This window comes from Neomonachus schauinslandi, chromosome 4 (assembly GCF_002201575.2).
Source record: "Neomonachus schauinslandi chromosome 4, ASM220157v2, whole genome shotgun sequence".
Lineage (NCBI taxonomy): Eukaryota > Metazoa > Chordata > Mammalia > Carnivora > Phocidae > Neomonachus > Neomonachus schauinslandi.
In genome coordinates, this window is record NC_058406.1 from 20966199 (window position 1) to 20989767 (window position 23569).

The 23569-nt window shown below is 48.5% G+C and overlaps 2 protein-coding genes and 1 non-coding gene across 6 annotated transcripts in view; 2 read left to right on the forward strand and 1 right to left on the reverse strand.

Annotated features, from left to right (window-relative positions):
* Positions 1-15469, forward strand: part of RCC1 (regulator of chromosome condensation 1) — a 16098-nt gene extending 629 nt beyond the window's left edge. The window contains exons 2-11 of one of the 2 annotated variants that reach the window (XM_044913926.1): positions 7792-7873; positions 8484-8573; positions 9618-9805; positions 9978-10157; positions 10997-11093; positions 11204-11326; positions 11830-11985; positions 12241-12360; positions 12698-12850; positions 14042-15469. In XM_044913926.1, the coding sequence (XP_044769861.1) occupies positions 7801-7873; positions 8484-8573; positions 9618-9805; positions 9978-10157; positions 10997-11093; positions 11204-11326; positions 11830-11985; positions 12241-12360; positions 12698-12850; positions 14042-14217 (1356 nt within the window). In that variant the 5' untranslated portion in view covers positions 7792-7800 and the 3' untranslated portion in view covers positions 14218-15469. The remainder of the gene's footprint in view (positions 1-7791; positions 7874-8483; positions 8574-9617; positions 9806-9977; positions 10158-10996; positions 11094-11203; positions 11327-11829; positions 11986-12240; positions 12361-12697; positions 12851-14041) is intronic. The other variant, XM_044913927.1, reaches the window with a different exon arrangement.
* Positions 15470-18593: 3124 nt separating this feature from the next.
* Positions 18594-23569, forward strand: part of LOC110574822 (tRNA selenocysteine 1 associated protein 1) — a 16293-nt gene continuing 11317 nt past the window's right edge. For 2 of the 3 annotated variants that reach the window (XM_021683622.2, XR_002479987.2), the window contains exons 1-2: positions 18599-18686; positions 19209-19306. In XM_021683622.2, coding sequence (XP_021539297.1) covers positions 18660-18686; positions 19209-19306 — 125 coding nt within the window. In that variant the 5' untranslated portion in view covers positions 18599-18659. Of the gene's footprint in view, positions 18687-19208; positions 19307-23569 lie in introns of all 3 variants that reach the window. The other variant, XM_021683621.1, reaches the window with a different exon arrangement.
* On the reverse strand, positions 23061-23162 carry LOC123324789. Its single transcript, XR_006540054.1, has one exon. It is a non-coding gene; the product is annotated as a small nucleolar RNA U13 (small nucleolar RNA).

Genomic DNA, 23569 nt, shown 5'->3' on the forward strand with positions numbered 1-23569 from the left:
AACGGCCCGAGCGCGGCCGGCCGTGTGCGCGCGGCCGCGGTGACCCCGCCGGGCGCAGAGCCGCGCGCCTCGCGGCCCGGGACCGGCCGCCCCGGCCGGGGCTGCGCTTCCGGAGCGGGGAAAGTGGTTGTGCCCAGCGTTCGTCCGGAGGGTGCGTTTGACAGAGCCAGGGGAGGGATCCTGCCCGGCGAGAATGCGTGCCTTAGGAGCGCGAGGCTAGGCTGGTGAGGGTCTTCTGCAGGGAAAGAAGTCTCAGCGTCAACAGGCACCAGGACGAAGACTGTTGACTCTTGGAGAGGTGTGCTGTGAACCCCGCATCAACTCCTCTGTCAACCGATTATTTACTGCCTGTCTACTCCGTGCTGCGCTGGCAGGGCTGGGGAACAATGGTGAGAAGGGCCCGGCGTGGCCTTTACAGAGCCCCCGGTCTCCTTGGGGAGACCCATCTGGGGGCCTCAGTTATTGGTCCAGTGTGTCACCGAAGTGTGTCCGTGAAACCATTCATTCGTCAGATAGTAATGGAGGTGCTCCAGCCAAGTGTGACTTGTGTGCCCTAGCAGAAGTTGAGTGTGTGGAGTGGTATGGGAACGCGTGAGGGGGTCACCCAACCCTGCCCAGGAGGGTCAGGATGGCCTTCCAGGTGAGGTGACTCTTGAACGGGGTTTTGACCGGACGGTGGAGTTATTCAGCTGCCTGGGGTGGAGGGGTTAGTGCCAGCCAGGCAGGGGCATGCAAAGGCATGAAGGTGTAGGTTGGTGTTGGGATTAGGAATACCACAGATGTTGAAGTCTGGAGTAAAAGAAGGGAGTAACAAGATAATACAGCAAGGGCTGGGTCTTGAAAGGTCTGGAGTGCAAGACCAAGAAACACTGGGTGGTGGTGGAGGAGGCAGGGACGGTGTCACCCAAGAAGGGCATCAGAGCAGAGTCTGGAAAGATGAATTCAGAGTTCACCTTGCTCTTGTTGCAAAGACATCCCAAGAGCAGGAATCCTGTTCAGCTTTGCAACTTACTAGTTGGGTGCCCTTGGGCCACCCACCCAGTCTCCCTGGGTGTTAGTTTCTTTATCTGTAAAATGAAGGTAAGAGGCATGTTGTGAGAATTACTAATATCCTGTATTTTTCATAAAGCAGTGATTCTAACATCCGGTGGAAGCTGAGGTGCTTTTCCCCCAGGCATAGCTCTGTATACAAGGGGGCGCTTCTGGCGAGGAACTCCTGGGGTGAAGTATACCAGCGCTGTGCCTGGCACATAGCAGGAGCTCAGCAAGTGTTTGCTGACACGAGACCCTCTCCTCCCTTTCCTCCCGGGGACCTTAACTCACAAAGAGATTCTTAAGCCTCTGAGACTGGCAGGCAAGTGTCTGCCTCCTGATGTTGGCGAGGTGGGGGTGGTGGCCAGGACAGCTGCTGTGGTCAGAGAGGGCCCTGTCTGTCTTTGCAGAAACGAGGCTGTGGAGAGGTCATAGGAGGTCACAACAGGAACACTAGGCCCCTGGTAGACTGTCTAGTCTGGTGTGCCTTCATTCACTACATGAGGAAACTGGAGGCCAGGGAGAAGAGGGGAGGAAGGGTGGGGTTGCCCTGGCCCTCATGGGGAGTGCTCAGGAGACCTGGGATCTAATCCCACCTTTGTGGCCTGGGGCACCTTTCCTGAGCCTCAGCTTTCTTATCTGTAAAACCAGGGTGATCACACCTAGCATCATAGGTGGCTCTTAGTGGAAGCTGACTCTCTGAGTTCTACTTATTTCTGACTATGTCTCACTCTTCTCCCAGACTGTAGGCTGCTGAGGATGGAAGCTGTGTTTGTCTGTTAGGGAGTGAGGGGTGGGGACAAAAGATTGCTACTTATTTCTAGTCCAGACACTTAGTGTGTGGTTAAGAAAACACACCCAGAGCAGTTAGAGGAGTCTGTACAAAGGACTGATTTGTGCATTCGAGGATAGGCAGGTGGGTAATGGGTGCAGGGCACCACCTTTTATTCATTTATTTATTTTTAGCTTCTTTCTTTAAGTAATCTCCATACCCACTGTGGGGCTCGAACTCATGACCCTGAGCTCAAGAGTCGCATGCTCTTTTGCGTGAGCCAGCCAGGTGCCCCCAGGGCTCCACCTTTTAGGAGGTGCCCTCATCCCCTGCGCTGCCTCTGGGATTGCTCACAACAGCATTCTGCAGTACCTAGAGTCTTCCATCTGAGAGGCAAATACTCTGAGGCTCACAGAGAACTCACGTCTGTCCTTCCCCATGTCCTTCAGTGGCTCCCACACCCACCTGGCCCACCCACTTAGACCCAAGCTGCCTCAGTGTCTCCTCTCTGGTCTCACCGTCCTCTTCCACTCAGCTGGCTTCTGCCCTCACGTATGTTTGGCCAAGCTCATGGGGGATTCTGGGGAGGCCTGCCTGGGCTGCCTCCACCCCTGCCTGGATCATGGCTGCCTTTGGCCAACCTGGTTTTTGTTTTTAAGTCAATCAGATATACCTGGTTTCTATTCCTGACTTTTTTACTAGCTGTATTCTCTGAGCCTCAGGCCCATCAGTTGAATTAGGAGTGATAGTGCTGCTTCAGCTTGTTGTGAGAAGTAAAAGGCTGTTGGCATACAGAAGATAGGAGTGGCTAGTGCCCGAGAGTGGCTCGTAGTTTAAGGAGTAGGTAGGTATGGTGGACAGACATAAAACAGAGTAGTTATGATCCAGAAGATCCCAGTTTGTCTGGGAGGGAATGGTTAGTTTAGGATGAGGGGAGGGACCAGGAAGGTTTACCAATGGAGGTGACTTTGGGATTGAGTAGACATTCTTCCAGTAGGATAAGGGATGGGAAGGTATAGAGATGCAAATGGTCTGGAGAGAACTGTAAGCAATCTAAGATTGTGTAGGAAGCAAAAGGAGGATGTGACAGAGAAGGGATGAGGCCAAAGTTATGTCAGTACCAGACTCTGGAGGCCTTTCGCACCAGGCTAAGAAATGTGGGCTTTGTCTTCCAGGCAGAAGGAACCACAGGGGAGTCTGAGCAAGGAGCCGCTTGTTTCAGGTTTGAGGTTTAGAAAGATCATGGTTGACTTACGGAATGACATGGGGTGGGGATCAGGAAGACAAGAGTCAAGTGGCTGTCTTTTCTTGGTGAGAGGGTATGAGAGACAGTTCCCAGGCAGGCTGAGAGACTGGGGAGCTTGGGGAGGAAGTTGGCAAGGGCACCAGCTTTGGAGTCTGACCAGCTTGGTTGAGACCTTCACTCCCTTTTCCAGTCCTGGGTGAGGTACTTTACCTTTCTGAGCCTCAGCTTCCTCACCTGTAAAGTAGGATCAGTGTGCCTAGCTTGCAGTGAGATGCCCCGCAATGTTCACCAAAACTCAGGTGGCTAAGGAGATGTTCACTGGGTTCCAACCCACAGTAACACATGTTTTTGTTAGCACCCTGTGATACCAATCACCTCATGTTTATTTTTCCGTCTCCACTCCAGGCCTTGCCTACAGGCCAGCCTAGCATCAGCACCAGTATGCTGACATAATTCTCTTCCCTTTGTTTTCACTTAACTTCTTGTTGTGAGCACTTTTCCATGCTACGACACGGTCTCCCTCCCTGCCACAGCTAACCTCTACAGGTCGTTCTGATGAACTGACGGGAGATTTACTTTTGGCAGGACAGGGCCTTAGCCAGAGATACAAGCTGTCTACCTGAAACAAGGATACCTGTTCTATCCCACACCCCTTAACCCACCCAGTTCTGCATACTTAACATCCCCTCTCGTTGGCTCCCAACGACTTCAGACTTAAGGAAAACATTGGGTAAAATGGGGCTCTTGGGTCTCTCCTCAAGCGTTTGTCCCCCAGCGTTCTCCCACCTCACTAAATAGAAGTCTACCATCCTAGTCATTTTTTTTAAATATTTTATTTTTAAGTAATCTCTATACCCAATGTGGGGCTTGAACTCACAACCCTGAGATTAAAATTCACATGCTCCACCAACTGAGCCAGCCAGGTGCTCCAATCCATCCTCCTAGTCATTTAAGCCAACGCCTGAGAATCGTTGTGTTTGGCCAAGCATAGGGGGATCCTGGGGAGGCCTGCCCGGAATCCCCTAGATTTTTTTTAGGATGAAGAAAGTCATTCTGGATCCCTCCCTCTCCCTAACTCCACACATCTAATCCATGAATTGAATCTGTCTCCTAAATTGATCTGTTTTGTGTCCTTTTTCTCTTTTACCTCAGACAGACCCAATCAAGTCACCATCTTCTCTTATTTGGATGCGTGCAATGGCCTCCTCTTCCAGTCCATCCCAGTTTCTTTACAGTAGCCAGAACAACTGTTTAAGAATGTAAATCTGGGGGCGCCTGAGTGGCTCAGTCGTTGGGCGTCTGCCTTCAGCTCAGGTCATGATCCCAGGGTCCTGGGATCGAGCCCTGCCTGGGCTCCCTGCTCAGCAGGGAGCCTGCTTCTCCCTCTCCCACACCCCCTGCTTGTGTTCCCTCTTTCGCTGTGTCTCTCTCTGTCAAAATAAATAAAATCTTAAAAAAAAAAAAAAAAGAATGTAAATCTGATGAAGACTTTCTTAAAAGTTTTCCATTTTCCCTAGAAGGCCTTGCATGATCCAGGCCCTGCTCACCTCGTGCCATCTGACCAGTTCTCCAGCTGCAGCCGCGCTGGCCTCTCCTGGTTCCCAAACTTACCACACTGTGTCCCAGGCCACTTTTGTCCTGGTCTTGCCCTGCTGGCTTTCTCTCATATTTCAGGTCCCAGCTTAAAGGTCACCTCCCTGACCACTCTCTTCCCTACCCCAAGTTATTTTCTTTTTCTTTTTTTTTGGTGTGATAAAATATACATAAAATTTACCATTTTCACCATTTTTTTCCATTTTAACCATGTTTAAGCATATAGCTCAGTGTCGTTAAGCACACACACATTGTTGTGCACCCCCAAGTTATCTCTTATGTCACCTTGCTGATCTTTCACTCAGCACCATCCGTAATGTTTCTTTCCTGCTACAATGTAAGCTCCATGAGAACAGGGAGAGGGTTAGTCTCCTCTTTTCCTTGCTACACCCGGCCCAACGCCAAGCACTGTAAATAGGCACTCAATAAATATTTGTGGGACAGATGAATAAATGCTGCCATGTATTGAGTACTTACTGTGTGCTTGGCACTGCAAAGTCCATTACAAACATTTCATTCAGGGTTTTTTGTTTGTTTGTTTTAAGATTTTATTTATTTGACAGAGAGATAGTGAGAGAGGGAACACAAGCAGGGGGAGTGGGAGAGGGAGAAGTAGGCTCCCTACTGAGCAAGGAGCCCGATGTGGGGCTCGATCCCAGGACCCTGGGATCAGGACCTGAGGCGAAGGCAGACGCTTAACGACTGAACCACCCAGGTGCGCCCACTTCATTCAGTTTTGACAGCAGCCCTGAGAAGTACCATAGCATTCCCCTTTACAGAAGAGGCTTCAGCTCAGAGAGGTCAAGGCCAACCAGGGTCACAAAAGCTGGGGTGAGCAAGCCACAGCTCTAGCAGATGAATCCAGTTCCCTCTAATCCCAGAGAATGTGCATCTTTAGCATGGTAAGAGGGGTCTCAAAGAGGTGGGTTGGAGAGGAGGAGTCCCACCCCAAGAGAATAAAAGTTGGGTGACGTTCAGAACTGCCACCTCATCAGAGTCAGAACTGGGCCAGTCACAACCTGTAGAAGAAGCTCAGCCTACACAGGCGTGGAGGATTCTGAACCTTTGGCTACTTCCTTATCTTCAGTTCTTTGTTCTCCCCCAGGATAGTTAGCAGAAATGTGCTCAGAAAATCAGAGGCCTTTGGCCTTGTGTTCATTACCAGGCAGTGGGGAGCTGGAGAGGCTGATGCTCTAGAACCTGCTGGAAGAAGGACATGGGGAGGAGGTGCCGGTTAAGCCCACAGCTGAGCCTGAGAAGGACTCTTGAAGTTCTTACTCCATTTATAGTCTTGGGTAGAGTCTCATCCCTTAGCTCCAAAATGGAGGAGAGCTGGGTTAGATTAGATTAGAGCTGTGCTCAAGCATTGCCTGGGGTAGGCTCTAGAATGTATAGTTTACAGCATTAGCTCATTTAATCCTACATAACAAAGATGTAGGTACAATTATTATCCCTGTTTTACTGAGGAAGAAACTGACTCATGACGAGGTTACGTAATTCTGCCCAAGGTCAAGCAGCTAGAAAGTAGCTGAGCCCAGATTCTGGCCCTGAGGCTCTCCACGGGCACAGGCTATCCCACTTCTACATCAGGGTAGCTCTCAAGGGCCCTGACCCCTGCCAACCATTCCAGAACATGTGCAGTCCGGATGGGAGAGCCCCAGGCTTAGGCAGTTTCACAACCTTAAAGACCAGGGCTCAATAAAGATTTATTTCCGGGGCTGGGTATGTGGAGGAAGAAGGCTTTGGACACAGTTTGGGCTGGATTGGAATTGAGAGAGCTGGGGAGAATGTCTCTGTTCCCAGCAGCCTTGAGGAAGATAGGCAGACCGTTGTGGGGCAGCAGCAACCGAATGAGGGAGGCGTTTGGGGCTGAAGCCCTCAGCTGTCCTGGATGGTGCTAGGTCCAAGAACCTTTCTTGTCACCCACAAGTGGTTTCCTTTCCCCTATTTGTAACACCTGGTGAGTATATACAGTGTTTATTTATTTATTAATTGGACTGTTTAGGAAAGCCCGTGTCTTCCTAGGAGTGGCACTTTTAGATCAGAGGGCACAGATGGTCTGGTTTGGTTTTATATAATGCGAATAGCTTTTTTGGTTTTTTGTTTGGTTGGTTTTTCTTTTGCTCTGATAACAGTAGTGCTTTCCCAAAGTTATTAGTGGTTATCTCAGGGTTGAGGGGGAGCTGTGAGAGATACTTTACTTGTTGTTCTTCAAGGTTTTAATTTTTTATAATAAAATAAAAAATAGGGATGCCTGGCTGGCTCAGTCAGAAGAGCATGCAACTCTTGATCTCAAGGTCATGAGTTTGAGTTTCACAGGTGGAGAAATGACAAAAATATATAAATAAACCCTAAATAAATAAATAAAACATGTAAAGTTCTTTGTTAGATATCTTACATAATATAGGAAGGTACAAAAAAAAAAAATAAAAGTGTCCATAATCCCATTTTCCAGAGGTTACTAACCATTGTTAATAAATGTATTTCCTTCCACACAGTCTTCTACACCTATTTTTGCATGTGTATGCCTTTTTTTTATGGGATGATGGACTGTTTTTTCAAGCTGCTTGTATTATTTGGCAATGGTGAACATCTTCCTATTCAATAAACACATCTCTGAAAGCATCCTCTTAATGGCCTCATACTCTTCTATCCTGAATATACTGCATATTTTCTGGCCAGCCCCCTACCATGGAGCACATGGGTTGTTCTATTTTTTTTAATATTAGGAAGAATACAGTAGAGAATATTTATGGAACCTAATCTTTGGGTGTACCCATTATTCTGTTCTTGTTCTCCTCAGATAATTCTGAGAAGTGGAATTGCCGGAATTCCTCTTACCATTTTTAGGGTTTTTGGTAAATGTTGCCTAGTTAGAGCAGGAAAGTGATCGCCATTTCTTTTATTTTTTATTTTTTAAAGATTTTATTTATTTATTTGAGAGAGAGAATGAGATAGAGAGCATGAGAAGGGGGAGGGTCAGAGGGAGAAGCAGACTCCCTGCTGAGCAGGGAGCCCGGTGCGGGACTCGATCCCGGGACTCCAGGATCATGACCTGAGCCAAAGGCAGTGGCTTAACCAACTGAGCCACCCAGGCGCCCCAAGTGATAGCCATTTCTGAAACGGAATATTTGCCTCGGTTTTTCAGGAAAGGAAGATGCCACCCAAACGTATAGCTAAGAGAAGGTCACCCCCAGAAGATGCTCTCCCCAAAAGCAAGAAGGTGAAGGGTAAGTTGGCGTTGGCTTCTATCTCTAAATGGGGGCCCTCTTGGAGCCCCCAGAATCTAGGACTGGGCTCCTGCCTCCCTGACATCTGAAGCTGAGGGGCCTGGAAGCCCAGGAGCTCCACCCAGATGCAGGGTCTCCACCCAGATGCAGGGTCTCTTGTAGCTTACTGAATCCCACCCTCTGGAAGTCATAAAGGAGGAGACTTGTCTACAAGCACTCAGGCAGTACTGGCAAAAAAACAAAAAACAAAAAAAACAAGACCCTAGCTAGGACTTTGCTCCAGGCAGTAATGTATTATGGCTAGGACCACTGACTTCCAGAAGTGGGTTCAAGTCCAGGCTCTGCCACTTTCTAGCCGTGTAACTTTCGGCACGTGACTTAACGTCGCTGAACTTGAATTTACCCCATTAATAAAACAGAGGCAAGAACAGCACCAATCTCGCTGGGCTGTTAAGAGGAAAATGAGATATGTCCTGGTAGCATTTGAAGGAGGTAGCTGTGCTTTGCTCTTTCCTGGGACCCTGGAGGGAGACGGGAAGGAGAGAAATCCACCCCCAATCTGGGAGGGAATAGTGTGGACCGATGCTCAGATAGTGTCTGTCTTTTGCAGACCGTCGTAACCAGGCAGTGAGGGCTGTTGCCTCCCATCGCGTTCCAGGTGCCCAGAGGCCGAGCCCTCCTGACCAGAAAACCCGACCAGGTGGCTCCCTGCCCAGGGCACCCTCTGCGCAGCCGTAGCGCCCCGGCAGCCGTGGCCACACCCCCGGGGGGAGGAGCTGGACACCATTGGCTGTCCGGGGCCATGGGCAGCCACCATTGGCCAGCAGATGGCCCTGTGCCTTCCACTGGTTGGCTTGTACTTTTCTACAAATGCCTGTCTTCTGTCTTAACTCCTGCCCCTTCCTCTTCAGGGGCGGGTCAGCTGCGGAAGGGTTCCGTGGGAATATGTCTAGGAGTGAAGTCGCAGCCTGAGGGTGGAGGCTAGGGACAGTGCTCTGACCCATGTAGGTTCCTTTGGTTTCAAGGTCACCATTGCCTTGGTGAACATTCAGGCCTTGGTGAGACCCCAGCCTCTGTTTCCTTTCCTGTAAAACAGGAGCCTAAATACGGAAGGTCTGTAGTATAATTTAGGGGACTACAAAGCAATTTAACATTTGTAGAATAAGCAGCCAGTAAAGGGTTGACATTATCTGAGTCCTCACTGTTGGCAACATGACTCCTGAGAACTCAGAGCTATTCAGGAAAATCATCTGTATCCTCACTGTTCTCTTCCCCTCCCCACCAAGATTCATTTCACAATGTTGATTGTCCCTCATATTAATAACGTGCTCAGTTTTTTGTTTTTTTTTTAAGATTTTATTTATTTATTTGAGAGAGAACACATGAGAGGGGATAGGGTCAGAGGGCAAAGCAGACTCCCCGCGGAGCAGGGAGCCCAATGCGGGACTCGATCCAGGGACTCCAGAATCATGACCTGAGCCAAAGGCAGTCGCTTAAACAACTGAGCCACCGAGGCGCCCCACGTGCTCAGGTTTTAATTTTCACAAAAATCTTGTGACATAGTTATCTTTGCTATTCACATTTTACAGATGAGGAGACTTAGGCTTCCTAGAAAGATCCTATGACTGATCTGTGGCAGAGCAGGGGCTTGAACCCAGGTCTGTGTGGTCCCAGAGCCCATGCAGTGACCCCTCCTCTCTTCTGTCATCCTGCATACTCAAGGGCTGTCTTCTTCACCCCTCAGTCTCCCACAGGTCCCACAGCACAGAACCAGGCATGGTGCTAACACTGGGCCAGGGCGACGTGGGCCAATTGGGGCTAGGCGAGAATGTGATGGAGAGGAAGAAGCCGGCCCTGGTGCCCATTCCGGAGGACATCGTGCAAGCCGAGGCTGGGGGCATGCATACTGTGTGTCTAAGCAAAAGCGGCCAGGTAGGTTGGGGTGGGTGGCACAGGATTGGACAGGGCCTGGGGTTGGGGGGCTTGGGGAAGGAGCTTTGAGCCACACACATCACTCTGTGGAGATGGAGCTGGTTAGCTGCACAGGGAGTGCAAGAATGGACTGAAGCCAGACCTTGCGCTAATGGGGGCATCTTGGGCACAGGTCTACTCCTTCGGCTGCAACGATGAGGGTGCCCTGGGAAGGGACACATCAGTGGAGGGCTCAGAGATGGTCCCCGGGAAAGTGGAACTGCAAGAGAAAGTGGTACAGGTGTCAGCAGGTGACAGTCATACAGCAGCCCTCACTGAGGATGGTCGCGTTTTCCTCTGGGGCTCCTTCCGGGTAAGACTGGGTCTGGAAGACCGCATGAGGGCTGGCTGGCTGGAAGAATTCACTGGTGAGACCCCAGTGATAATCCATCTCCACCTCCCAGTTGTACTTAATGGTGGGGAAATCAAGGCCCAGAGGCAGAGCTTGGGCCCAGACGCAGGTCTCTTCATCCAGGCCTGTCCACACCATGGGCTCCTTCCTTGAGTCCATATTATGAAGTGTGTTATCTTGGGAAAGGGGTGGGTCAAGGATGCCTTTGGGCTGAGACTGATTCAGGAAGCCTGCTCTCCTCACCCATCTCCCTGCCTTCAACCTCCCCGCTTCCCAGCCCTCTTCTACATCTGTCAGGGGTTTTGGGGTGCATGAGAAGGATTGTCACATCTCAGAATTTCTGAGGCAAGGGAGTTTAAACAGTAGAGTCAGCATTAAAATTGTCTTGGTACTTTGGTATTTATTTTGAAATGTCAAAAATAAAGGAATCTGATGAGGTGTGTCCTCATCACGGCTGTTTTTAAAGCTACTTATGGAGAATTTCAAGCACATAAAAGTAATCAGAAAAACATATCGAATACCCATTTACTCGCCTCCACAGTCATCAGCTTGTGGCCAAACTTGTTTCCTCTCTGCTCCCGTCCATTACCCTACTCCTTTGTTATTTTAATGCAAATCACAAGCCACATATGATTTCATTCATTAAGTGTTTCACTGTTTGTCCTGGCTCCTGCCCACCTCTTCATCCCCATCTGGCACCAGTCCCCTTCGCCATACGGCTCCATGGTTGCCGCAAGCCTGGATCTGGCTGGTCCGGGGCAGACAGGACTGGCCGGTAAGTGCCCTGCCCTGCCTTCCAGGACAATAACGGTGTGATTGGACTCTTGGAGCCCATGAAGAAGAGCATGGTGCCCGTGCAAGTGCAGCTGACTATGCCCGTAGTGAAGGTGGCCTCAGGTGAGCCTGGGGGCACTCTAGGCAGGAGTTGGAGAAGCTCGTTCTGGGGCTAGCCTAGTCTTGGGCCGTACAGACAAGCCCTGTATCCTCTGCCTTCCTCTCGCCCGCAGGAAACGACCACTTGGTGATGCTGACAGCTGATGGTGACCTCTACACTTTGGGCTGCGGGGAGCAGGGCCAGCTGGGCCGTGTGCCTGAATTATTTGCCAACCGTGGTGGCCGGCAGGGCCTTGGTAGGTGGCTTAGGTCACTCCGGCAGGGCAGAGCAACTTGACAAGCCACCCCCTGGTGAAGGTCAGAAGCAGGAGGGATTCTCTGTGTGAGTTTAGGCTTGCATCAGCTAGGCCTGTGGTGATAGGTAAGAACTCTGACTCTAGAGCCAGACCACCCTGGATTTGAATCCTGCTTCTACTGTCTATTGGTTGTGGGACCCTGGACGTAGTTTTCTCATCTCTAAACTTACTTCATTGAGTTGTGGTGAAGTGAAATGGAGTTAACATAGAAGAATGTTTGGCACATGGTAAGTTCCGTGTAAATGTTACCTTTTACAACTCTGGGAGTCTGAGTGAGGCACTTGTACTCTCTTGGCCTGTTTCGTTTTCTTTTTAATAGGGAAAAGGAAGAAAAATCCCTGCTTAGCTTCCCTCCAGGGGCTATAGTGATGGGAAAAAACACACAGGACAGAGAGAGAAGCTGTGTGTGTCTGCCACTGACCCTGGCCTCCTCTCTGCTACAGAACGACTCCTGGTCCCCAAGTGTGTGATGCTGAAATCCAGAGGGAGCCGGGGTCATGTGAGATTCCAGGACGCCTTTTGTGGTGCCTACTTCACCTTTGCCATCTCCTGCGAGGGCCATGTATATGGTTTTGGCCTCTCCAACTATCATCAGCTTGGTGAGTCCCAAGCCCAACATCTGGCATAGCCCAGAGTGACTTGGGTCCAATCCTGGCTTCACCATTCATTTGTTGGGCACCCTTGTTGGGGTCTGCTAACCCCTCAGAGCCATAGTTCTGTTATCTGTAAACTGAGAATATCCTTACCTTGGTGTTTGTGGGGGGGGGAGGTGGCCTCATGTGTGAGAGGATGAAGAAGGACAGCTCCTTGGACAGCTTCACCCCTAAAACTCTATTCTGGCATTTTCCTCCCAGGAACCCCAGGCACAGAATCTTGCTTTGTACCCCAAAACTTGACATCCTTCAAGAACTCTACCAAGTCCTGGGTGGGCTTCTCTGGTGGCCAGCATCATACAGTCTGCATGGATTCGGAAGGTGGGACCTCTGGGTTGGGGGTGGAGTATTCCTTGGGCATAGCCTAGCCAGACTCCTGAGACCATGGTCCTTGGAACCTGGGCCTGCTCCGTGGGTTGGGCCAGATGTGGGTCCATGAGGGCCATTCCCATCCCCCAGAGTCTTGGCACTCTTCCAAGTATGAGCTCAGTGGGGTCCTATGGGGGTTCTCCCAGACCTCCCCCAAAACTGGGACAGATGCTGCAGACCTGCTTCTCACCACCCTGGGAGTGGGGCCAGCTCCCTTGGATTTGGGAACTCATCTGACCTACCTGGAGCATGCCCTCTGCTACTCTTCATCTCCTCCCTCCTCCCACAGGAAAAGCGTACAGCCTGGGCCGGGCTGAGTATGGGCGGCTGGGCCTTGGGGAGGGCGCCGAGGAGAAAAGCATACCTACCCTCATCCCAAGGCTCCCTGCTGTCTCCTCAGTGGCTTGTGGGGCCTCCGTTGGGTATGCTGTGACCAAGGATGGTGAGTTGGGGCTGCCCACACTTGGTGTGGTTGGGTCTTGGGGGTCATGATTCTTACCAAACTGCTCGTCAGGCTGTGATGTCCATCATCAAATAGAGCTGAGATGCAGAGAGCACTGTTTGTGATGACATTGCTTTTCTCCTGTCAGAAGCTCTGGCTTTGATGAACATAAAATGAGTAAACGTATTATTTTAAGAAGGGTTATTTGTTTCGTAGCATAGAAAAATAGTAAAGAGAGACACATCACTGAGGCCCAGACAGGCAGTAGGACTTGAATCCAGGTCTCCAGAGTCTTTTTTTTTTTTTAAGATTTTATTTATTTACTTGACACAGAGAGACAGCAAGAGAGGGAACACAAGCAGGGGGAGTGGGAGAGGGAAAAGCAGGCTTCCCGCCGAGCAGGGAGCCTGATGCGGGGCTTGATCCCAGGACCCTGGGATCATGACCTGAGCCGAAGGCAGACGCTTAACAACTGAGCCACCCAGGCACCCCCAGGTCTCCAGAGTCTTAGCTCAGTCTTCTCTTTACACTTCCCACCAAGGTGACCCCTTTTATTTACAACCTAGTATGTGCCAGCTTCCCAGGGAGTTGTAGTTAGACTTTTATTAGGAGAAAGAAGGCTTAGTCACTGGGGTTCCAGCAGGCACAGCAGAGGAGGCCCTGAACCAGGTGGTCACCAAAGCCTGAGTGGGTGAGATCGATAGCCATGGACACCTTGAGAAGTCTGGAGCTGATGGAAGCGCTTGACTGGAATTATCTGGGAAGAGTTACTGGGAAAGTAGAGCTTGTACTACACCTTAAAGGTTCAGTCCTTTATGATAAGCAGTGAAGGGCATCCCAGGCACAGGAACATCTAGAGCAGTCTCAAAGGTCTCAAAGGTCCTTGGAATGGAGGGTGGTGTAGGGTTTTGGGGAGTGGCCAGTCATGTAGAGCCTTGAATGCCATGCCTAGGAGTAGGGAGAAGTCTTTGGCAATGTATAAGGAGTGTGGTCTCTGGTTGACAAAACTATTTTTTTAATCCATCATCTCCTTGGCTTCTCCCAGCTTCCCTGAACTCCCAGAGGCTGGGACATTGCTAGGCTGCTACAGGCCAAAGCCAGAATTCACCCTCATGTTCTAGGCTTCTCACGGTTTAGAAAGGTGGGGCTAGGGATCCTGGAGACAGCTGTCCCCATTTCTCTCCCCTGTAGGTCGTGTTTTCGCCTGGGGCATGGGTACCAACTACCAGCTGGGCACAGGGCAGGAGGAGGATGCCTGGAGCCCGGTGGAGATGACAGGCAAACAGCTGGAGAACCGTGTGGTCTTATCGGTGTCCAGTGGGGGCCAGCACACAGTCTTACTAGTCAAGGACAAGGAACAGAGCTGATGAAGCCTCTGCGGGCCTGGCTCCTGGCCCTGCCACCCTCCCTCCTGGAACTGGGAAGCTATGACAACTACAGATTCCAGCAGGCCTCCCCCAGCCCCGAATACTCTGTCATCTCCTGCCTTTTTCCTATCAGCAGAACAGAATCCTTTTCCTCTTTTCTGTCCTCCTTTCCTGAATCATCCTGCAACCTACAAGATGAAGGGGAGTGGGGGGAAATGGAAGAGGGGAGGGGGTTTTGGCAGCCGGAACATTGCTCACCCCAGAGCTATGTGGTTAGACCTTTCCCCCTCATCCCTACCTCCATGGTCCTGGCTGACCCTGGTTTTGCCTGCCAAAAACCAAAAATTCCTCCCCTGGGGATTTGGTGCCCACGTTCTGAAAAGTTGGGGATCCTCAAGCCCTACTCTAGCCATGTGCCACTCTCTGTCCTTCACAATCCACAGGCAGACAAATGGTATGGTGGTCAGACCCAGCTGTCATGGACCTATGCCTGGGGGAAACCGGAGATGGGACAGGGCTGCCCAGCCATGGGCAACCCCAAGCCAAATATTTGGCCCTCAACAGATGTCCATGGGGAAGAATAAACAATGATCCTCCACTTGATCAAGAAAAAAGCCAATCAGCCTTTCTCCCAGAAGCACAAAGCATTCTGCCCTTCAGGCATTGCCTGAGTATCCTGCCCATCCGACCTGCCTTACCTGTAGCCAAGGGCCTGACGTCTGCAAAGGAAGCTACATCTGCAGGGCAGGACATGGAGGGAGTGGGGAAGGAGAGTTTTATAAACAAACTTATAGCAATATTGAGAGTGAAGGGAGGGAGGGGAAGGGGGTCAGAAGGGCAGAGGCTGGTGCCCAGAAAGGGAAGCAGCAGCTTGTACAGTGGCTGAGAAAATAGAAAACAGTTTTGATTTTTTTAAAATATAAAGTATTTTGGAGGGGAGAGTGAAATCTTTTAACACTTTGAATAAATTTAGAGTTTTATAAAACAGGTCACTTGTTTTCTACATACTCCCTGCTCTTTTAAGGGAGCACCTGTCGTGTTGGCAAGAGCAGAATAAACCCATACCTATGCACCTGGTCAAGGCTAGGACTTAAGTGATGTCGCGATGTCCTGGTATGTGCCAGTCAGCTGTTGATGTAACTGTTTCATACAAATCAAAAAAGAGAAAGAGTTGATTGATTTTTGCTTAGGTATTTATGTTTCAGGAATCAGTGGATTTTTAAAAAAAAAAACTATGCTGCATAATGTGAGACATGGAATGGATCTTTTAATATCCTAATCCCAAACCAAGATTTGAGTACAGTACATATCTACAAATACACTAAGCTTGCTGTTATATCATTCTCAGCAGCTGATGTAATTGATTAAACATGGTTAACTGCATAATAACTCTTAAGACTACTTACTACGAGTATTAATGTAGATCTTCCCAGGCACTTGAGCAACCAAATCATACAGCTGACCTGTCTATGATGGTGGTCGCTAGCTACATGTGGCTATTTACATTTAAATAAATTACAACTTGTAAAAATTTAAAATTAATTTCCTTGGTTGCACTAGCCACATTTCAAGTCCTCAGTAGTCCTGAATGGCTGGTGCCTGTGGTATTGGGCTATGCAAACATAGAACGTTTCTATAATTGCAGGAAGTTACAGTGGACAGTGCTGATCTAGAAGGTCTTTACATGTATAACAGGAAGTTTTTATTATCACCAAAAGGATTCGTCTTGGATGTCCGTGACTTGGAAAAATGAATATGATGTAAAAGAACTTCAAATGTATTCTGTGATTTTTTCCCCCCTTAAGTTTTAGTTTTGATACAGGCAATATACTGATTGGAAATTGACTTCTTAGAAGGGACACCACACTTTTGATTCTAATATTTTCTTTGTAAAGAAGCACTTGTGTGTGTGTTGCTCCTCCTCACTCCCCCCAGAAAAGTCCATTTGGTTTAGACTTACTGGAGTTTTCCATTCTGACAGGATAGCATGATGAAAATACCCTGTTCTTAATAACAGCTCTTCTGTATTGGGACTTAAAATGGGCCAGGCATTGTGCTGAACACTTTACATGCAATAATAGCTCTTTCAATCCTTACATCAGCCCTGCAAAAACTTGTCCCTCGGGAAACAGTCCCTGAGAGTTGTGACTTGCTTAAGGTCAAGAAGCTACCTACCAAATGCACAAACTAGGCTGGAATCTAAGTCAGCCTCTTCCTGAGCCGAGAACGTCAATTCCTTTTCCTTGTGTTGCACATAAGTGTTATAAAGCTCTCTGTAGGTGCTTTACATATATGAGAACAGTGTCAGGCACATAGTACTCTATAATATGCTCTTTGCCGTTACAATTGTACGTTTTTTTCTGTTCCCTATAGTTAATAATTGTCCTGTTTTTCACATGCATAGTTTTTTGCATAGTTAGGTATTAATTTAGCGCCAAAATCTTAAGTGTAAATTTCCTTTTGTTCAAACACATCGAGTACTCTGTTTTATCTTTTCCCCATCCTCCTGCAACCTGGATTGATTACCCCAAAACAAATGTAATCATAGTACATAATGTGGCTCTGCTATAAATATTTACAAAGTTGTAATGTAAATGTTCAATATTGCTTTGACAGACATTATATTTTATTTATTTTTTTGCCTGCTGTGGGGTTTGAACTCACACCCCTCCCCCTTCCCCCCTCCCCAAGATCAAGAGTGTCACGCTCTATTGACTGAGCCAGCCAGGTGCTCCTGGTTTGCGAGAAATTATAGTCAGAAGATGGAGAAGTGTGTATATATGAATGAAGGACAGTCTCTAAGATATCTGAAACCTAAATGAGAAAGTACATTATTTAGAAATGTGCAGATTATAGGGAGATACGGAAACTTGCCTCAAGGGACTGAGAATTGGGGGTAGGGATAGGGTAAGGGACTGCTGTTTATTGTTTATTTCATAAAATCAACAAATATTTTCTCAGTGCCTACCATATCCCAGACGTTGTTGTAGGAATTTGATTAGAAACAAAACACAAGAATCCCTGTCTTATGAAGCTTGCATTCTAAATTAAAAGCAAACATTTAAAAATCTTCCACCTGTAGAAAGTAAAGAGCACTGCAGAGGGGCTGGCAAATAGTACCAAATAAACAGCTCTCTGCTATAATTTGAAGGCCTCCAAATACCGTGTTGGAGAATTTACTGGATGCCAGGCATTGGGCCAAGTACTTTCCCAACTTCTCATTTTCTCTTCACAACACCCTATGTGGTAAGCACTGCTGTTATCCATATTAGTCTCAGGTTAAGTAACTTGCCAAAATAATTAGTGAGAGGAGGCTGGGATTGATAGCCAAAGCGCCCAGCCACTACACTTGCTATTACAGTAAGTAGGATAAACCTGGAAATGTGGCAGCTAGTGGCTGGATCTCGTTTTCAGACTGGTAAGCGCTTGACTTGTGGGCCCAACGCCCTAAACTGAGGAGATGTATAAACTGATAAAGTAGGGCCTTAGTGGCTTATCAGCCCAGAGGGAGCCCCAGAAGGGGATCCTCAAGCACTTGGGGTGAGCTTCACTGTTAGAGTTGATGATCACTTACAAAAAAGCTCCCCATTCTGAGAAATGGGCGCCAGAGTGAGGCTTTGGCCTCGGACACTCCCGGACTAGGAGAGTTAAATTGTCGGGATTATCTAGTCATTGTAATGGGTGTTCACTGAGGGCCTTCCCTGGACCGGTAATTGTTCTGGGACAAGTTAGAGCTGGCGCTTTGGGTTAGGGTAGTGGATATGGGACTCCCGAAAGTAGAATGACAAGACTTGGGGATTATTTGGTTGAGATGACAGGGTTGACCCAATTTACACTCCCTGTAACCCGCCGCCCCCTCTTTTCACCCTAGGGCTATCTACAGGCATGATGGAAGAATCCCATCCAACTTCAACAAAAATCTCACGTCTCGCCAACTGGGAAGCAGGGTGAGGGGGTGGCTGGGGCAGACCTGTGGTTTGCCCAAGGTCACACAGTGGAACTGGATCGTCTGGGCTCCCAAAGGGACTTTTTAGTTTCCTAAAAAGTGTGCTTTTATTTGCAGAGTTTTTTGTTGATTTGTTTTGTTTTGTTTTTTACAATGAACATAATTAGTTTTGTAATTTTAAATGTACTTGTGTGTTGGAACCCACGGTCAGAAAGAAACCCGAGAAAACCAGTTACCCGAGCAACCCCCGCGAGGACGTAGCGCCTGCTCCGCTCCCGCCCGCGGACTCCGGCTGAGCTCCGCCCTCGGGGATCCCGGAACTCAGCGCCCGCCAGCCGGGTCGTCGGGAAAACCCGGAGCGGCCAATCCCGGCGCGGCCCTGGGCGCTGCGTGCGCAGAAGACGTCGGAGGCGCATGCTCTCTGGCGGTCCCGGCCCCGCGGACTGGCGCCGGCGCTGGCCTCCTTGGCCCGCGGACTCCTGGCCCGGTTGCGGGCATGGCGGCCAGCCTGTGGATGGGCGACGTGAGTGAGGGCAGCTGCCCGGGTCCGAGGAGGACGAATCTTAGCGTCACGGGGGAGGACGAGTCTGAAGGGGAAGGGTCCTCGAATCCCAAAAGGGTGGAAGTGAATGGGGAGAGGAGTTCTTTGGGTGAAACAGGCGGGTCCCAGAATTTAGGTGAAGAGACTGAGTCTGAGGATGGGGGTTCCCGGCCCTCCGCCTGCGTTCATGGAAGGGAAAGGGAAGTTCTTTAGGGGGATAGAATGGCTGGAATCCCAAGGATTGAAGGGCGCTGTGGCTCGAGGACTGGAGGGATAGGGTTACTAGATCCAAGGAGGAAGCTCCCTAAAGGGAGCAAGTTTGAAGGGAAGGGAGGCAAAGGATTGAAAACGTGGGAGGTGGGATTCAGGCCACTGTAGATGAAAATCTCCACTCCCCTCATCCCCGCCCCCACCAGCAACATGTAGCTAACCCTGGGTGGGCTCTGGAACCGGGAATGAGGAGCCTGGATGCCCCCTGAATGCATTGCTCCTGTATTTACGCAGCTGGAGCCGTACATGGATGAGAATTTCATCTCCAGAGCCTTTGCCACCATGGGGGAGACCGTGATGAGCGTCAAAATTATCCGAAACCGCCTCACTGGGTACATTTTCTCCTTCCATCTTCTCAATTCTCCTTTAATAGACCGTGCTGCCAGTGTCATTCTCGAGAATGTAAACATCGAAAAGTCAGGGCTTCTCACCCCTAATAATAGTTAACATAATGTTATAAACGCTAACATTTGGGGGCTTATTGAGAGGAAGTATAGCATATTGTTAAGGACTGGACTCTGGAGCCAGACTGAAAGTTAGGTTTACTGTGTGACCTTGGGCAAATTACTAAACCTCTCCATTTCCATCTCACCGTGACTATGAAAATGGAGATGATAACACCATATCCTTCATAGAGTTATGGTGAGGATTAAATGAGTTAATTCACATTCAGCATTTAGAACAGTCTAGCCTATGGCATTTGGTCAATGAATATAAACAGATTATGATCTGCTAGGTAGTAAGCACTTCAAAATCCTTTTTTGAGGGGGCACCTGGGTGGCTCAGTCGTTAAGCCTGGACTCTTGATTTTGGTTCAGGTCATGATTTCAGGGTCCTGGGGTCGAGCCTGCAGTGGGACTCTGTGTTGGGTGTGGAGCCTGCTTAAGATTATCTCCCTCTCTTGGGGCACCTGGGTGGCTGAGTCAGTTAAGCATCTGCTTTCAGCTCAGGTCATGATCTCAGGGTCTTGGGATCAGGGCTCCCTGCTCAGTGGGGAGACTGCTTCTCCCTCTCCCTCTGCCCCTCCTGGTCTCCAAAAAAATAAAAATAGAAATAATCTTTTAAGATTCTATTTTTTTAGATTTATTTATCCAATGCAGAGCTCGATCGTAGACCCCTGAGATCATGACCTGAGCTGAAGTCAAGAGTCAGATGCTTAACCGACTGAGGCACCCGAGTGCCCCAATAAATAAATCTTAAAAAAGGATTTTATTTTTAAGTAATCTTCACACCCAATGTGGGGCTCAGACTTAGAACCCCAAGATCAAGAGTCACATGCTTCTTGGACTGAGCCAGCCAGGCGCCCCTAAAATAATTTTTTAAATTACAAAAACGTCTGAGCTAAGTATTATTATTAGGGAAGCTTCATAACTGTCTTAAAGTTTACAGAGCTATTAAATGACAAGCCAGGACTCAGATCTGTTCTTAAAGTCATGAGTGCCCTTAACTTAAAAAGTTATTTATAGAAACAGTACCATGTGCTGTTGTTGTAAGTTCCTGGGATACATGGCTGAAACAAACCAGGCATAGTCCCTCCTCTTGGAGTTTACTACATTCTAATGGGGAAACAGCATTAAATATGTAAACAAAATGCAGAGAATATTTTGAGATAGTGGTGCTATGTTGCCTGCACATTCTTCCTTCTCTTGAGGGGTCTCACTTTTCCTTAGAGTTCTAATTAGAAAAAAGAGGATTCTCTTATCATTTTGACAATGTTTACTGAGCAGGTACTCTGCCAGGTACACTACCAAAGCAGCTTGCTGAAACATCAAATGGTTGAAAAATACAGATGAGAGATGAAGTGTGGTCAGTTCTGGCTGTTTGGTTGACAGGTACTTTGTGTATTCAGAATCCCAGTACCTATTACTGAAACCCAAGTATGGCTGCCTGTAGAGAGAAAGGCCAATATTCTAGAGATGAGGTGTTTTTTTTTTTTCTCTTGCCCCCCCCCACCCCCACCCAAGAGACGAGTTTTGATTGGAAGGGAATATGAGCTTTATTCAGGAGGCCGGCTACCTGGAGAGAAGGTGGACTCTTGTCCAAAAGCCAACTCAAAGGTTTCTCCTGACCCAGAAATTTTTAAAGTGATTTAGGGCAGTTAATTAGTTAAGGGAATGCAGTGGTCTATGACAACTTTTGACTACGTGCAGTCTCGATGGTGCCAGCTACAGATGTTATCATGGTGGTTGAAGGTATTGCAGTGGGGTCTGGTTCCTTGGTGGGGGGTGGGGCGGTGTTGTGCAAGAGGGTTTGGTTTCTTGGTGCCCCGGGTGGTGCAGGAGAGCCCGGTGACATGTAGAAGTGCTCTGTTCTTTCTAGGAAAGAATGCATGATCCATAAATGTACACAGGTTTAGTTAATCAGGTGGGTTAAGGGTGCTTGCTAAAACTTAAAAGACTAGGTTGGCCAGAGGGGCCAAGGCAGCTTCATACCTAGGAACAGTTTGTTTTTGTTTTTTGTTTTTGTTTTTTGTCTTTCAACCATTTTATGAAATGAGAAAAGACCAAGGTAGCCACGAGGCCATTCACATACAGGTATGCAGTGTGGATGAGGAAGGGACAGAGAAAAAACCAGCACGACGCCAGGTGATCACTGGGAACCAACTTCCCCAAAGCTCCTAACGGCAGAACACTCTAGACAGGAGCATATTTATATAGGTCCTACAGAAATAGACTTGGTTCCATGCCTGTTCTCTGCAATTGGCCTGTCTCTATAGGCTTTTTTGTATCAAATGGAGTAGAGGTTTTCAGTGACCCTGAGGCAGGCATAGAGAACTCATTGCCGGTCCCTGCCCAGCTCCTGGGATGCCAGGACGGGACAGGTGGAAAGGGAGAAGCAACTGTACAGCCTGGAAAAAAATACAGTGAGCACAGTGGACCACGGAGGGGCTCCCCAGGTCCTGCTACATGAGGCCATTAACACACCTTGACTCTGAGCCTGATAAACAGTCTCAGAAAGGACCCTGTGCCCATACGTGAAATGTTTCTCGGGGAGAACAGCCCCCACCCCCCGCACACACTAGTCCACGGGGCCCTCAGTTTTCATTCTGAGGTCTGGGAGCTGCAGCCCAGAACAGGGATGAAGAATTGCACCAGCTACACTCAGGGTGAGCCAAGAGCCTTTCCCTGGGAGGCCGTGGCTCTGCTGCTCCCTCCTCTTCAGCGTTGGTGCCTGCATCCCCCCAGCTGCCTACATACTCTCTCCACTTGCTTTTTTTTTTTTTTTAAAGATTTTATTTATTTGAGACAGAATGAGAGAGAGCACATGAGGGGGGGAGGGTCAGAGGCAGAAGCAGGCTCCCTGCTGAGCAGGGAGCCCGATGCAGGACTCGATCCAGGGACTCCAGGATCATGACCTGAGCCGAAGGCAGTCGCTTAACCAACTGAGCCACCCAGGCGCCCTCTCCACTTGCTTTTTATTTGCACTGTATTCTAGGAACAGATTCTCTGGCAGGTAGATCATGCTAGCCTAAATATTTTTCTTCTTTTTGCTCTTGTAGACAGAAAACCCCAGATAATCAGCTACTAGTATGAAAACACATTCTGTAATACTTTCTACTTTATTGAAATAAAATTTGGAACTCTTTTCCTATCCGTGATTCCTAAACTCTGGCTATTTCTTATGTACTTACAAACACATTACATTTATGTCTTGCCTCATTTGACAGACTTTGGAGTATCCTGTAAGAATACTGTAAAATAAATAAATGCAAATTTAAAAACCAAGACCAGAGAAAATAAGGGAAAAAAAATAAGACCCATGGAGAATAATATGCAGCAGGGCATAGTGCTTAAGAATGCAATCAGTGGTTGCACAATAATGTGAATATTCTTTTTTTCTTAAGATTTTATTTATTTGAGAGAGAGGGAGACAGCGTGCGTGTGCAGGGGAGAGGGGCAGAGGGAGAAGCAGACTCCCCGCTGAGCAGGGAGCCCGACTCGGGACTGGATCCCAGTACCCTGAGATCATGACCTGAGCCAAAACCAAGAGTCAGGTGCTTAACCAACTGTGCCACCCAGGCACCCTCAGAATATCTTTTATAGCTTTTCTTTTTTTATGTGTCTCTCTCTTTTTTTTTTTTCCCCATCTTAGGCGGGTCGTGTGCCAAGGTTGTAACAGAGTTTAAGGGAGGTACATGTCACAACAGTATGAACACTCAATCGTCACAGTAATGAAGTACAAAAGGATCATCTCCTGTCTGTTTTAAGTGTAGGAAAGCTCACCTCTTATCTTTTCTCGTACCACTGACTTTTTAAAGAGGTAGGACTAAATTGTCTTACATAAGGTCCTACATTCTGGAATCTGGTTTTATTTGCTTCCTTGTGGTGGTGTTTTAGCTGTTCTGTCCCTAATATTCCCTATAAACTGGACATTAGATCTAAGGGTTTGATTGTATTGTATTAAATATTTTGGAGGGTGCCTGGGTGACTCAGTAAGTTAAGTGTCTGACTCTTGATTTTGGCTCACGTCATGATCTCGGTCGTGGGATCGCATCCTGAGTCAGGCTTGGTACTCAGCAGGGAACCTGCAGCTCTCCCTCTCTCTGCTCCTCCCCCTCTCTCTGCTCCTCCCCCTCTCTCTGCTCCTCCCCCTCT